Consider the following 16,751-nt stretch of genomic DNA (forward strand, 5'->3'; position numbering starts at 1 on the left):
ACCAAAGTGATATTTGAACTTTCAAATAGTTTGCAGTTTGAGATCAACTAAGTTAATTGCTTGCTTGAATAAAAAAATCACGGGCGGGCATGATGGCTCACGACTGTAATCCCAGCACTTTGGGAGGCCAAGGTGGGCAGATCACTTGAGGTCAGGAGTTCGAGACCAGTCTGACCAACATGGTGAAACCCCATCTCTACTAAAAATACAAAAATTAGCCACGAGACCAGGCGTGGTGGCTCAAGCCTGTAATCCCAGCACTTTGGGAGGCTGAGGCGGCTGGATCACAAGGTCAAGAGACTGAGACCATCCTGGCCAACATGGTGAAACCCTGTCTCTACTAAAAATGCAAAAATTAGCTGGTGACTACTTGGGAAGCTGAGGCAGGAGAATTGCTTGAACCTGGGAGGCGGAGGTTGCAGTGAGCCAAGATTGTGCCACTGCACTCCAGCCTGAGCAACACAGCGAGACTCTGTCTAAAAAAAAAAAGCCAGGCATGGTGGTGCATGCCTGTAGTCCCAGCTACTCAGGAAGCTGAGGCCAAAAAATCACTTGAACCTGTGAGGCGGAGGTGGCAGTGAGCCGAGATCACACCACTGCACCCCAGCCTGGGCAACAGAGTGAAACTCAATCTCAAAAAAGGAAAAAAAGAAAAAGAGAAACATCAACACTCTTTGGAAGAATATAATAATATAAGAATCTCTACAAAATAACATTCATAATAGCCAGAACATAATCCAAAATTACTCAACATAGAAAGAATTAGGAAAATGTTACCTATTCTCAAAGAAAAAGATAATTAACAGAGACCAATCCCAAGATGATGTTGGAATTAGCAGACAATTATTTTAGTTTTCCTATTTGTGCTCAGTGAGTTAAAGGAAATATGCTCCAATTTATGAAAGGGTTGGAAATATCAACAATAAATTATGCATCTTAAGAAGGAAAAGAAGATGAAAATCCTAGAACTAAAAAATATCAGAGGAAAAAAATAAGTGGACTGAAAAAATAACTGAATAACAGAGCAGAGATGACAGGGTAAAGAGAAAGTGAACTTGAAGATACAGCAATAGAAATGATCCAGTCAGAAGTACAGAGATAATTTTTTTAAATAAACAGAGCCACAGAGATCTATGAGGCATCAAAACAACTGGCATACATATAATTGAAGTCTTCGGAGAGGGAAGATGAAAGAGAATGAGGCAGAACAAATATCTGAGGAGACCAAGGCCAAAATTTCCCTGAATTTAGTGAAAGATGTCAATTTAAAGCTTCAAGAAGCTCAGCCAAACCCAACTAAAATAAATACAAAGAAAACCATACCTACATAATTCAGAGTTAAACTGCTCAAAACCAGAATTAAAGAGAAAAATCTCAAAGGCAGCAAAACATAACACATAGAGTATAACAAAAACGTGAATTACAGCTAACTTTTATTTTTTAGACAGAGTTTTGCTCTTGTTGCTCAGGCTGGAGTGCAATGGTGGATCTCGGCTCATTGCAACCTCTGCCTCCTGGGTTCAAGCGATTCTCCTGCCTCAGTCTCCCAAATAGCTGGGATTACAGGCATGCGCCACCATACCCGGCTAATTTTTTGTAGTTGGTAGAGGAAGGGTTTCACCATGTTGGTCAGGCTGGTCTTGAACTCCTGACCTCAGGTGATCCACCTGCCTTGGCATCCCAGAGTGCTGGGATTACAGGCATGCACCACCGCACCCAGCCCTACAGCTAACTTTTAATCAGAAACTGTATGGGGCCAAAATATAGTGGAACAGTATTTTTAAAGTATTAAAAGAAAAAAAATTTACCAACACAGAATTCTGTAACCAGCAAAAATATCCTTCAAGTATGAAAACAAAAATTTCAGGTAACATAGAACTAAGAGAATCTGTCACCAACAGATCTGCACCACAAAAACATGCTATAGGAAATTCTTCAGGCTGAAGGGAAATGCTAGATGGAAACTCAGATCCTCAGGAAGGAATGAATAAAACCAGAAGTGGTAGATATTTGGAAAATGCAAAAGACTTTTCCCCTTCTTAATTTCTTTAAAATATATATAACTATTTAAAGCAAGTAGTATAATATTGTCATGTGGTATTTATAATGCATGTAAATATAATACACATGAAGATGGCATAAAAGACAATGGGTAGTAAACGGACTTACTCTGTTACATGGTTTCTACATTTTATATCAAGTGGTACAGTATTAATTCTAGGTAGTTTGTAAAAATTTAGAGAGTTAGATTATAATCCCTAGAGCAACCACTAAAAATAATTTAAAGCAATATAGATAAAAAGCAATCAAGGACTTAAAATGGAATTCTAAAAATTCATAAATAATGAAGACGGGAAAAAGGAACAGAGAAATAAAAACAGAGGTAAAAACAAAAATCAAATAAGAAAATCGTAGACATAACTCTAGCCTTATCAATAATGATATCAAATGTTTTAAAATTTTTAATTTAGTTTTTGTAGAAACAGGGTCTCCCTATGTTGCCTAAGCTGGTTTCCAATTCCTAGGCTCAAGTGATCCTCCCACCTCAGCCACCCAAAGTGCTAGGACTACAGGCATAAGCCATCACACCTGGCCCATCAAATGTTAATGGACTAAAAACTCAAAACTAAAAGAGATTATCATAATGCATTTTAAAAATTAATGCCCAACAATATGCTATATGTAAGATATACACTATAAATGCATAATAGAAGCAGAATTTTTTTCTGTCAGATATTTAAGGTTTTTCAGGCCACATACAATTTGTTGTCATATTCTTTTTTTTTTTTTTTTTTTTTTTACTTTAAGTTCTGGGATACATGTGCAGAAGGTGCAGCTTTGTTACATAGGTATACATGTGCCATGGTGGTTTGCTGCACCTATCAACCCCTCATCTAGGGTTTTAAGCCCCACATGGATTAGGCATTTGTCCTAATGCTCTTCACCCACTTGCCCCCCAAATCCCAACAGGCCCCAGTGTGTGATGTTCCCCTTCCTGTGTCCACGTGTTCTCATTGTTCAATTTCCATTCATAAGTGAGAACATGCAGTGTTTGGTTTTCTTTTCCTGTGTTAGTTCGCTGAGAATGATGGCTTCCAGCTTCCTCTGTGTCCCTGAAAAGGACATGAACTCATTCTTTTTTATGGCTGCATAGTGTTCCACGGTGTGTATGTGCCACATTTTCTTTATCCAGTCTATCATTAATGGGCATTTGGGTTGGTTCCAAGTCTTTGCTGTTGTAATTAGTGCTGCAATAAACATATGAGTGCATGTCTTTATAGTAGAATAATTTAAAATCCTTTGGGGATATACCCAGTAATGGGATTGTTGGGTCAAATGGTATTCCTAGTTCTAAATCCTGGAGGAATCACCACACCATCTTCCACAATGGCTGAACTAACTTACACTCCCACCAACAGGGTAAAAGTGTTCCTATTTCTCTACAGCCTCACCGGCATCTGTTGTTGCCTTTTTAATGATCGCCATTCTTAAAACAACCTACCTCAAGAGCCTTACAAAAACAGACCATGGACTACATTTGGTCAGTGGGCTGGCATTTTTCTGGCCCTTGACATAAAGAAACAGATAAGACTTGCAAATGGCAAATAAGTACATGGAAAGATGCTCAACATCATTAGTCGTTAAAAAAATGCAAATTAAAATCACAATCAAATACAACTACAAATCTAGACTACTACTACAACTACTAATCTATATCCAGAATGTCAAAAAAGGTCATGATTGACAACACCAAATGTATGGCAAGGATATGGAGTAACTGAACCTTCACACAGTGTTGGTGGGAATGTAAAATGGTTCTCCTGCTTTGGAAAAACATCTCACAGTTTATTATAAAGCTAAACATATCCCTACCCTCTCTGAAACAGTATTCCATTCCCAGGTAATTAAGAGAAATAAAAACATATGTCCACAAAAATATTCTTACCACTTCATAATAGCCAAAAAAACTGGAAATAGTTGAAGTATCTAGTAATAAGAAAACAGATGAAGAAAGGTACAGTCATGCGATGGAGTATTATTCAACAATAAAAAGGAACAAGATAACTGATACAATAGCATGGATGAATTTCAAAAACATGCTGACTGAAAAAAATCATTACACAAAAGAGTGTATATACTGTATGACTTACAATTACGTTTGGGAGCAGGCTAAAACCAATCTCTGGTGAGAAAGAAAGAAGAACAGGGTTTGATTTTGGTGGGAGTGGGGATGGGGACGGGGTGGACTAGAAAGCAGCATTAAGAAGTTTTCAGGGGCCAGATGCAGAGGCTCATGCCTGTAATCCCAGCACTTTGGGAGGCTGAGGCAGGCAGATCACCTGAGGTCAGGAGTTTGAGACCAGCCTGGTCAAAATGGTGAAACCCCATCTCTACTAAAAATACAAAAATTAGCCGGGAGTGGTTGTAGGTGCCTGTAATCCCAGCTACTCGAGAGGCAGAGGCAGGAGAATCACTTGAACCCAGGCGGAGGCTGCAGTGGGCCGAGATCGTGCCATCGCACTCCAGCCTGGTGGACAAGAGCAAGATTTCGTCTCCAAAAAAAAAAAAAAAGAAGTTTTCAGGATTGGGATAATGTTCTATATTTGGATAGGGGTTTAGGTTACCTAGATAGATACATTTATCAATAGTCATCAAATGGTACACTTCAGATGTACGCATTTCACTGTATGTAAATATTAACCCAAAATCAAAAAGAACCATGAGCAAATACTGAACTCTAGTGAATGATATGCATACTGAAACTTTTGTGGTGAAGTATAATTATGGCTGCAGTTGACTCTGAAATACATAAAAACCTAAGTTGATGGGTGAATACAGTGATTAATAGATGGAAATCTGTGGTAAAGCATACAGATAACAATGTTAATTGTAGATTCTAGGGTTTATATATATTCTTACTATATAGTTAAACATTTTTATGTTTAAAAATTTTTATAATAAAATGTTGAAAAAGCATGAAATCCTACCTAATGCAGTACGACAAGAAAAGGAGATAAAAGGTATACGTAATGGGAAGTAAGAAATAAAACAGATGACATGCTCATCTATGTAGAAAATCCAAAAGAATGGACAAATAAACTCCTAGGAACTAATAAGTGGTTACAGTAAGGTTGTAAGATACAAGGTTAATATACAAAAGTTAGTCACTCTCTTATTCACCAGTAATGAACAAGTGGAAGTTGAAATTGAAAACAAAGTACTGTTTACATTAACATTCCAAAAATACATACTTAGGTTTAAATCTAATAAAATATACAAGATCTTTATGAGGAAAACTGCAACCCTGATGACAGAAATCAAAGAGAAAATAAATAAACAGATATAAGTAAATATTCCCCAGAAAGACTCAATATTGTCAAGATGTCAGTTCTTCAAAACTTGACTTATAGATTTAATGCAATCCTAATCAAAATTTCGGCAAGTTATGTTGTGGATATTGACAAACTTACTCTAAAGTTTGGATACGGAAGCCAAAGACTCAGAACAGCTAACACAACAATATAGTAGGAAAACAACGAATTTGGAAAATGGATACTACCCAGCTCCAAGACTTACTATAAAGCTACAGTAATCAAAATAGTGCCATACTGGTGAAAGAAGAGACAAATAGATCAATGGAACAGAATAGAAAGCCCAGAAATAGACCTTCATAAATACAGTCAACTGATCTTTGACAAAGTAGCACAGACACTACAATGGAGCAAAGATTGCCTTTTCAACAAATGGTGCAGGAACAACTGGATATCTACATGCAAAAACAAACAAGCATGAATCTAGATAGACTTTATGCTCTTCACAAAAATTAACTCAAAATGGATTATAGATCTAAATGTAAAATTCAAAACTATAAAACTCCCATAACATAGGATAAAACCTAGATGACCTAGGTATGGCTATGACTTCTTAGATATAACACCAAAAACATGGTCCATGAAAGAAATAATTGGTAAGTTAGTCTTAATTAAAATTAAAACCTTCTGCTCTGCAAAAGACCACATTAGGAGAGGGAGGAAATATTTGCAAAGACACAACTGATAAAAGATTGTTACTTAAAATATACAAAGCCCTCTTAAACTTAACAGTAAGGAAACAATCTGATTGAACAATGGGCCAAAGACTTTAACAAACAAAAGAAGATCTACAAATGGCAAGTAAGTATGTGAAAAGAAGCTGCACAGCTGGGGGCGTGGTGGCTCATGCCTGTAATCCCAGCACTTGGGGAGGTTGAGGTGGGTGGATCATCTGAGGTTGGGAGTTTGAGACCAGCCTTGTCCAACATGGAAAAACCTGTCTCTACTAAAAATATAAAATTAGCCAGGCATGATGGTGCATGCCTGTCATCCCAGCTACTTGGGAGGCTGAGGCAGGAGAATCGCTTGAACCTGGGAGGTGGAGGTTGCAGTGAGCCAAGATTGCGCCATTGCACTCCAGCCTGGGCAACAAGAGTGAAACTCCATCTCAAAAAAAAAAAAAAAAAAAAAAAAAAAAGCCGCACATTATATGTTATCAGGGAAATGCAAATTAGAACAATAACGAGATACCACTAAATACATATTAGAATGGCCAAAATTGAGAATACTGACAGCACCAAATATGGAGGAGGATGTGGAGCAATAGGAACTGGAGAGAATGCAAAACGGTATAGCCACTTAGGAAGACAACTTGGCAGTTTCTTACAAAACTAAATATACTCTTACCACACCATCCAGCAATCGCACTCTTTGGTATTTACTTACGTCCCCACAGAAACCCTCATATGGATGTCTAGAGCAGCTTTGTTCATAATTGTCAAAACTTGGAAGCAACCAAAGATGCCCTTTGGTAGGTGAGTAAATAAATAAACTGGTATATCCAGACAATGGAAATATTATTCAGTACTAAAGAGAAATGAGCTATCAAGCCATGAAAAGACGTGGAAGAAACTTAAGTGTGCATCACTAAAATAAGTCCCTCTGAAAAGGGTGCATATTATCAGATTCCAAAGATACAACATTGCAGAAAAGGCAAAACTGTGGAGACAGTAAAAAGACTGCCAGGGGCTAGGGCAGTGGGAGGGATGAAAAGGCAGGGCACAGAGGATTTTTAGGGCAGTAACATAACTCTGTATGACACTATAGTGTTGGATACATGTCCAGATTCACAGAATGTAGAACACCAAGAGTGAACCTTGAACTATGGACTTTGGATGAGGATGAGTCAGTGTAGGCTCATGGATTGTAATAAATGCACCACTGTGGGGGGGGGATATTGATAATTGGGGGGCTCTACATGTGTAGGCACAGGAGTAAATAGGCAGTAAACAAGCAATGCTCAATTTCATATATCTGAGAAACGGAGAGTAAAACTTCAGTGACATACAAAGGAGTAACAATCATTTTAGGAACAACTTTAAAAGTAACACTTGTGATGTGGCTCAAGAAAGATTCATTCTCACTGTAGGAAGGTAAGTGAATCATTTTAGAGATCAGTTTTGCAACTTAGAAGATCAAATGCATCTACCCTTTTTCTACTTCTAGAAATCTATCTTCAGAAGTGCCCCTCCCTCCCTCACACACCCCCAAGTGTACCAAAATAAATGACATGGATGTGGACTGCAGCCTTATTTCTAATATCGAAAATTAATAAACAACCTAAAAATCTATATCCAGGAGGATTTAAAGAAATCCTGCATGAGTTAGAAAGAATAAGGTAGGTGCCTGTGTTCTAACATAGAAAATAAACTGGTTGTTAGATGAAAAAAGCAAGCTGCAAAGTGATGTAATGTGTAAATGCAGTAAGCAAAATACATCATACACACACACACACACACACACACACACACACATAGTACTTTCTATATATTTACCTATATGAGCGTGATGCCTTCAACTGCATAGCTGTGGCTCTGGGAGCAGGACCTTGTAACAGGGCCTCTGCCCCTGACTGTCCCAAGGGGCCTTTCCCTGGGAAAGGAACCAGGTTGATTTTCAATCTCTTTTTTTTAATCACCATGCTGACAGCTTTGTCATAGGCCTTTCCCTCCGCTGTACTGATTTTACCTTACAGAAGCTCTCCTTAATGCTTCATCAGAGACTCCCTCTTCTCCAAAGAAAAGCCAGCTGCATTCCCTGGTCATCTGGTTGAGCTCGAGGTGAGCCCCAAGGATCATGTGCCTCCCACCAGCCTGATACCCCAGTGGTGAGGAGTTGCCTCTTGGCTTTCTCGAGGCCAACCAACTCAGAGGTGTGGCAGGATTGTAGGTCAGAGTGGCACTTCCAAGGCCCTGGACAGTGACTCAACGCCTCTGTTATCAAGGTATCACACAGGCCGTGCACCAGCAACTCTAGGGACATCCTTCACATTGACAAAGAGTTGGCAAGCTTTTCCTACAAAGGGGCACACGGTAAATATTATAGGCTTTGTAGGCCATACAATCTGTCCCAACGATTCAACTTTGCCCACTGTAGCAGTGAATCAACCGTAGATAATATGTTAAGTGAATGCACATGGCTGTTTGCTAATAAAGTTTATTGACAAAAACAGAAAGCTGCTTTTGAGCAGTTTACTATCCCGACACAGACTGTGGGGAGTCCCTCGCGGCAGGGTACCCCATCAGTGTGGCCGGTTACATCCTCTCAAGCCTGCCCGCACCCAGACCCTGTCGGGTGTGCCTTCAGAAAAACTCCCAAAATTCCCCAAAAGCATAGTGGCTCCCCCTGAGAGCCACCGCCCTCACCTTACAGGGGCAGGTTCCTCTTTCAGTTCCACCCTTCTCAGCACAGAGCTCAGGGGCCATCCCACCTCCTCTTGGCCATAAGCACAGTCCTTCCTACACAGGCTCAGCAGCTCTGCGGGCCTGTCCCCCACCTGGAGCCACAGGCCTCCACTCCTCGGGACAGCTGTGACCATGGCTCTGCAAAGCAGCCTTGTGCCTAGCTCCCAAGTCAGCTGGCAGCCCAGAATGGAAGAGTTCTGTGGATCACCTCTGAGGCAGCAGCACATCCGGGCAAGCCTGGCTTCCCTCCCCTCACCTCGCGCAACCCCTGACCCTGAGGCCACGCATGTGGTAGGGAAGCTGCAACCAGCCCTCCGCACTCCCAGCCCTGTGGGCAGTTTGCTGTCTGAGGATCGTGGCACTGCCTTCCCTCAGAGGCCTTGCCAGAGTCAGGGGATGCAGTGTGGCAGAGCTGTCACCGGCAACTGTGCTGGTCTCCCTGGTGCTTTCTCAGCTGGGCTGTGCGTCAGGAGCGAGTTTCTATGGATAAGGCTGGTTCATAATCAAGTGCTCCGCGGTCATGTGGTGACACAGACTCAAGTCTATCTTCCCTCAGGGTGGTAAGCGTAGGTAGGGTCTGGGTGTCTGAAGCAAGCACACCTGTGAGAAATGCCTGTTTTCACTCCCATCCCACACACTCAACCAGACACCGCCGGGCCACCCCCGACACACGTGTCTGAGGGAGGCTGAGGAAAACAGATACCTCCAGGAGCCACATATTATTTCCGGATGTGCAAGCCAGACAACCCTGGAAAGGGGGTCAGGGAACTGGAGTGCCTGCCAACATCCCCAGTCTCCCTGCAGGAAAACACTCCCATGGCAAAACTCCTTTGTAAGAAAAGCTTTATTGCTGCAATGAGACGTCCCAGTGTATAGCACAAACCCCCTCTGTACAGAGAATTTTTCAAGTGGTAATACTGAGAACCAGTGAACATACACAAAAGAATACAAAACTAGACATTTAGATCACTAGAAACTTTCTAAGGTAAGCAAAATTTCAAATGTGAAGTGCCTTTTAGAAACTACACCACACATGCCAGTGTAAATTTGGTTTACCAATCAATTTCTATAAACATTGCATCTAACTGTGCATTGATCAACTGCACTTCAACAGCTACTTCCAAGACAAAGATAAATGCTTTTAGTTCCCTACGTTTTGGTCTTTCCTTGGGCTAGAAATGGAAACTGCATGTTTCATACCAGATTCAAAAGGGAAAGCAATTCAAGCGCGTATTTGCCTCTAGCCACATCCAGAGCCGTGTGGATCTCACCCGGTTGGTCCCAGCCCTTCTCCAACCCTGAAGCCCACACCAGGGGTGCAGAGGCAGCCCCAGATCATGCAGACATCACCTGAGGCTCCCAAACTGGCCCAGCTACCTGAGGCCTGCATGCCTGTGGCCAGGTAGGACACATGTGCAGGTTTGAAAACTAGGCCTACACGACTGCGAGTGGACTGAAGCAAAAAGGGGAAAAACATTAGAGGCCTGGAGTAGGAAGAGACCTTTTATAAAGTTTTCAGGAAATCCTCACAATAAACTTGGGCACAAAGACCAAATTGCTGAGGCCAGAAGCCTACTTATGGTACTATGACTTATGGGGAGTAGAGGCCAAATCAGAGAGGGCTGGCTAGTGATACCCCAGACACTTGCCTCTTCCCCTTTCCTGGCCTACAAGTACCAGGCCTCTTGGCCCTGAGACCTCATTCTGGGTTTCTATATGGGTCAACCAAATGCCATCCTTTCACTAAAGCCAGGTGCAAAATGAGGGGTGGGGGGGGGGAAGCTGGTGAGTACACAGCACCCAAAAGAATCGAGAGAGCAAGTTTTCCAAGGCCACAGGAACACTGGCAGAGCCGGTGGCCACACCAGACGGGAGTACCACATCCCCGCCAGGCTTCATGCTTCACTGCTAGATGCAGGGGGCTAGAGGGTCTGATGAATCAGGAGCTGAACTAGAACCTTCAAGAAAAGAAAAGGCAAGGGGGTGGCCATGTGCCCCACCAGGAGGGGAAAGAAGAATGTGTGTGGACTGTCCACAGTGAGGCCAGAAATGATGAGATGGTGTTAGGCAGAAAAGAAGGGAGAGGGCTTCCCATGAGAATCTGGTTGGGCATGGGAGGGGGTACAGGGCTCAGTTATCAAGGCACCTTTGCCATAGTGGGGTGCCAGCTACACTGGGTGGGCTGCCCAGGGGCTGTCCCTACCTAACTACTTTCCTATCTACAGGATGTCTTGGTGCTTTTCAAGTTCAGCATAAGGGGTTCCATTTGTGAAGTGGGGATTCACACTTAGGAAATCTATCCTGGTCTTCACCTGAAACACCCATTTACTGCTGGGTGGCAGGAACAAGTACACAAAACCAGGGGCCTTGCCTGGGCAGTTCCTAAGGGACACTGGCAGGGCTGACCTGGGATTCAGCTCCCCTGAGTGGACAGTCTGTGGTTGTCTGGGGTCCCCAGGCTGAGAAGGGGTACGGGTAATTGCACTTCAGGGCACAGTGAACATAGGCATGGGCTGGATGTGGCCTGGGAGAAAAGGGAGGCTGCCCTATTTTCAGGAGCTGGCTATGGCTGGACAGTGCCTGCCTGGCCAGAGGAAGGCCACAGCAGAGCCACTCCACAGACTAAGACCTGTGTTGCCAAGGAATCAGACACTGGCTTGGAGAAGACAAAAGGATAAAGCCTGCTACTTTTAAGCCCACATCATAGCTTAGAGATCCTTCAGTCTCCTGGCCTTCAAAACGAACTCCAGGGCTTTCACTCTGAAAGGCAAAGAAATCACCTTGTGCCTGCTTCATCCCCTTAGCAGGACAAACGAAACACCTAAGGCCCAGAGAGACTGAAGGCAGGACCCCCAGCATCTCCCATCTCCTCCCTGCAGGCTGGGTGAGAGAGTGGCCTGGAAAGGAAGCATCTGCGCTACTTACATTGGGTTTCAGGCCCCCCGGCAACTTTCCCGGAGGTAACTATTTGCCTGGAACTAGGAAACTGGGTTTTAAAAACATAATTTTAAGCAGACTTTTTAGAAGGACAAGGCCATTTGATGGTAGTGATTTTGGTTTTGTTTTATGAAAATGGTACAGGTGGTAATCCCTGATGACAGAATGGACTGAGAGTGGGGCCAAGGGCCCCGAATGATCCTGTCTGTTCAGTCCGGTTAAGGCGACAGCTGGGCGGGCGTGTGGCCAGGGAGCAGTGGCACAGCAGACCCTGGCAGTTTGCTCACACCTGGCCCTCGTCCCAGAGCCAGCCCGCCTGCCTCGTGGCCCTGGCAGTGACTCCACAGAACCTCCCCGAGCAGAAACCACATGGTGGGCCAGCGCTCATCTTGCACGCAAGAGAGAACCTGCAGTGCACACACCCCAGCCAGGGTGGCACATGGCTGCTCTTTCAATGTGAAGCCAGCACCAACTGGAGAGATTTAACTATAAAGGAATATTTTTAAAATATTCAGTTTTGTTATCATTATTCACTTCCTCTCTTTCCATTTAGATCTCATAAACTGTTCTTTTTCAGTGTTGACAAAAAAGAAACATACAGGGCAGGTCTATGAAATAACACCTTGTCATAAAACAGGCCCAAAAGCATAGGAATCATGCTTTAATTGCCATTTAGCATCCATTAATTCCCATGAGATCTGTGATTTAAAAAGCCTCTGGCCTGCTTGTCCTGTCTCAAAGTCATGAGTCTATTTTATGAACAAAACGAATGCCACGCTTCTTAGCATATATAAGGCAAAATGGGTTTTTGATCTCTCATGATGTAAAGGAGATACAAAGGTAAGGAAGGAAAGATTTTTAAATGAGACTTTTTTTGAGTGTCAATCCCACTGGACACACATATTACAAAATAAAGATTTTCTTCTGTAAAGTGCTGTTTGCTCAGTGAATCACGCGCCACCACAGAACACCACAGCCCCACCTGCTCAAGAGCATGGAGGAGGCTGCATCGGCAAAGGGTGGGCAGGAGTCTATGTTTGGGGGTCTGTTTCAATACCATCTCCTGGGGTTCACCGTGGTGCAGAGGGAATCCTCTCATCGTGGCTAGACATTCCCCAATGCTCTGCTCCAGGCTGGGGACTGCTGCAAGCTGGAGGCAGCTGCGGATCAGGGCCTGGGCGCCCCTGCTCCTGCTCTTCCCTTGGGATTGGCATTTTATTCTCTCATTCTGCTCAAGACCATGGGCAGGAACTCTGCTGGCTCCCCATCAGGTCATCGTGGGGTCTTCCACCTTCCCACAGAGCTGCCAGGCAGAGGCAGTACCCAGGTATGCCCGGCCCACAGGAGGATTTTCTAGGAGACTACGGAAGGTTTAGAAAAAGAGAAGCCACTATAGTCACCTGTCCAGTCTATGCTATTAAAGGACATAAGAAAGGTATACAATTGGCAGTAAACAATTTCCTTCGGCTCTTCATGGATGTCCAGGAAAATGACAACCCACACACAATCAGACGTGAATGATTTCTGCTCCAGTGTCTTCAGGCTCTGTGCAACAAGAAGAGTTTGTGTCGGAATAACAGATTCCACGTCCATGTTTATTTTCAAAGTTGGGCTCTGCTAGTGGAGATTTTTCAAAAATATTCTTTTTGCTTGTTTCTGGACAGTTTTGAACATAGATCACTCTATTATAGGCCTTGAGTCTCTTCCACAATTGCACATACACTTTACATTGAACATACATAAAAAGAAGTCCTCCGGTGAAGCCGATGGCCACAACCACCAATTTAGTCCAAAAGGGCCATTCTAGGATTCCTGGAAGGGAAAAACTCAGCCTATTAGATTTTATTTAAGATCTGAAGTAAAGAAAAACACAACTTCTGAACTTCCCATAATCAACTGATTCTGTTGTTGTGGTTGTTTAAGAGATGCAGTCTTGCTATAGGTTCCCCAGGCTGGAGTGCAGTGGCTATTCACAGGTGTGATCATGGCACACTACAGCCTTGAACTCCTGAGCCCCCAGCAATCCTCCATTCCTCAGCCTCCTAAGTATCTGGGACTACAAGACTGCACAACTGACCAATGGATTCACAACTCATCCAATGTTGCTTAGTCAAAGAAGAGTGGAAGACAGTGCCCAGCTACTTCCTGCTTTTCCAGGATGCAGTTTGCAGATTCTCATGTTCCAGAATATGAACTCTCCTGACTGGGTTTCAAAAACTACCACCACAGCAAAAGAAACGCCAAAAAGGGGTCTGCTGCCTTCTAACTGATGTCCCTCCTCCAGAAACCCAGACGTTTTTGGCTGACTGGAAAATCCTCTGACCCCAGGACTCCTGTGAGCTATCCCGGCCCCTGTGCTGAGCTTGCTCTTCAGCCTGAGAACTCACCTGTTGCCTGCCCCTGCTTGATCTCCTCAGCGGTACGGTCAATGAGCACATATAAGGACCAGACCACACACGTGATAGCAATGATGTGGAATGTCACTGAGCACATGATCTTCCTGCGCTCGCTGGACGTCATCTGCAACTTCTCCCACTAGAAAAACAACACAAAGTGTGAGGCTCAGGCTTCTGGAAAAGGGCGCCGGTGGGGTGAGAGCATTGTAGGCAGGTAAGACTGGCTTTCCACCCCACTTCTCCCTTCCCAAACTAGATGCATTCCCACAAGTTTGTTCTCCTAAAACCACTTGGCTTCAACCAGGTACCAGGTGCAGCCAACGTTCTATGCAATGAAAAGAAGCCGGGATCAAGATGAATGTTGAACTACCATCAAAAATCCCCTTGTCTGCTTATTCTTGCAAGCAGACAAAAAATGGCCTGATAAAGAATTCTATGATTTCAGTCCTAATGAACACAGTATGTTGGCCCAGGACCCAGGTGCTATGTTTTAAGTCTCCCTGATGTGCTGACTGGCATGGACGAGCGGAAGAAGAGGGTTGATGATGCCACAACACACTAGCAGATGGGTCACACTACATTGTGAAGGTGAATGGCAGAAGACGCTCACTCTTTGGTCCTTGCTACTTTGGCAGCAACAGCTCGAAATCGACGCTAAGAGTTCCTGGTACAAGCAGACTCTGCTAGTCCCATCTCCTCTAGGAGCTCATTAATTTACTCCAAATAGCCAGACTTTCTTTTTCATTTACTGGTTTCCGAATCGGGAGAAAACACATAAAGGTAGAGAGAAAGAACAATGTGTAAACACTCTGCACATATCCTTTGCCAACCCTAGTCACAGGCTCTTTCCAGATGGGTCTATGCAGGGTAGTTGAAAATAGAGCCTAAAAGACTTCCTATATTGAGAGATTAGCATAGAGTAGGCACCCAATAAATTACAAGGCTTCTACTGGGCAAAACTTTTTAAGCAGTTTGCGCAAGCCTTCTCTAACATCTGGTTGTTTTCTGCTGGGATTTTATACACTAGCAAGTTCCCTGGTCTTCCTACCTATAACACAAGAGTCAGTGCCTCAGTGCCCCATGCTTCCTGCTACTCCTACAACACACGTAGCTTGACACCCTGTTAATGCTCACCCTCACCTTTCTAGGGTATGCTTTACTCCACAGACAGCTTGACCTCTCTAAACTCCTTTCACTCTGCCTGCAAATCCTAGTAATCCTTCAAGAACTGCTCTAAAACCCAAACACCCTGTGAGGCTACCATCGCTCCACTTCCCCAGCACTCTAGCCTATAACGAGCATTTCCTTTTCTGAATGACTGATATGCTCTACCAGCACATCGTTTAGTATTTAATTGGCTAGTACTTGATGATGTGACTTATCTTGCAATTTATATATTAATGTTCTGGGATAGGAACAGTCTTTTATTCTTCCAGACAAAACCGTTTGTGCTGGGCATCTAGAGAGATGTATGAAACAGTCAACATTTAAATAGAAAGCCAGTGCTTTGGACAAAGCTCCTCTCAGAGGGCACAGCGACATGGGTCTCCAGACAGCTGCGTGTCATGCAACGCCTGTGGGTCCTTTCTGAAGACAGCTGCACATCTTGCAACGTTTGTGCTTTCTTTCTTTTCCCTATCCACCTACTCACGCTCCCATCCAGCAAATACTTATGGGTATATACAAATAAATTTACTGTGTACTACACTGTGCTGGGTGCTGAGGAGATACTAATCTCCAACAGACAGTCCTAATCAGAAAGGCAGGACGTCAACAGTTAGTACGTATAAAATTAGGTCCTAAGATATGTCACAAACAGTCTGTGGTTAAAGGCTAGATGACTGACACCGACAAGCAAGCAGTCTTACTTTGAAGGGAAAAGAAGGATTATGAATGGTCAGAAAGAGCTTCTTCCTGAGGAGGAGGACTTGAAAATCGGCACCAGAAACAACAATCTCTACAATGCAAATGTAAGCACCAGCCCCAACTTTTTAAGGAAATGAACGTAGGCAAGCCATGACCTCATAACCTGAGACACCAGCTCTCTGGGGGTCACTGGTTTCAGGAAGGGTGAAGCATCCCTTCCTCCCACGTACTTTTCTCAGCGGTTTCAGCTTGGTCTCCATGATGAACTCATACTTGCAGAGCTCGCAGCAGCGCGTGTCAGAGCTCTTGATCCACTGCTGCAGGCAGGCCTGGTGCACGAAGTGGAGGCTTCCTGTGCAGTGGCAGGGGGTGATCAGGGGGCTCTCATCATCTCCTTCACAGTGGCAGATCCTATAGTGGAAGGAAAACCCGTCATTCCAAGGAGAGTCCCATGACAGGGAAGCTGATGCTTCAGTGGCAGGTCAATCCCCCCAAAGGAAACTCAGAAACAAACATTACAGAAGTGACTACGGGCACAAAAACATAGAAACACAAATGAAAACAATCACTACAAACTAAAAATTTCTAGCTTACCGCACCAACATGGAAAGTCTGGAGGGCATTTGGCAACAGAAAGGAAAAAATGATGTAAGAAATGACAAAGCAGTCATTTTTTGATATGACATGAGAACTTCACTGAAAGATGAATTTAAAGCAACATAGAATCATTTTTGAGAACATAAGATGGTAAAATAATTAGAGGAAAAATTTCTACG

General features: G+C 43.5%; 1 protein-coding gene across 22 annotated transcripts in view; it reads right to left on the minus strand.

The window, feature by feature from the left end:
* The window catches only part of MARCHF8 (membrane associated ring-CH-type finger 8), a 156,007-nt gene that overhangs the window by 2,227 nt on the left and 137,029 nt on the right, over positions 1 to 16,751 (minus strand). For 16 of the 22 annotated variants that reach the window (XM_074001555.1, XM_065520050.2, XM_074001554.1 and 13 more), the window contains 3 exons: positions 16,206 to 16,386; positions 14,101 to 14,248; positions 9,606 to 13,525 (listed from right to left, as the gene is read on the minus strand). In XM_074001555.1, coding sequence (XP_073857656.1) covers positions 13,221 to 13,525; positions 14,101 to 14,248; positions 16,206 to 16,386 — 634 coding nt within the window. In that variant the 3' untranslated portion in view covers positions 9,606 to 13,220. Of the gene's footprint in view, positions 1 to 9,605; positions 13,526 to 14,100; positions 14,249 to 14,719; positions 14,858 to 16,205; positions 16,387 to 16,444; positions 16,588 to 16,751 lie in introns of those variants that run through there. The other 6 variants (XR_012417673.1, XR_012417672.1, XR_012417670.1 and 3 more) reach the window with 3 other exon arrangements.

The sequence above is a fragment of the Macaca fascicularis genome, chromosome 9, assembly GCF_037993035.2.
Source record: "Macaca fascicularis isolate 582-1 chromosome 9, T2T-MFA8v1.1".
NCBI classification, from domain to species: Eukaryota; Metazoa; Chordata; class Mammalia; order Primates; family Cercopithecidae; genus Macaca; species Macaca fascicularis.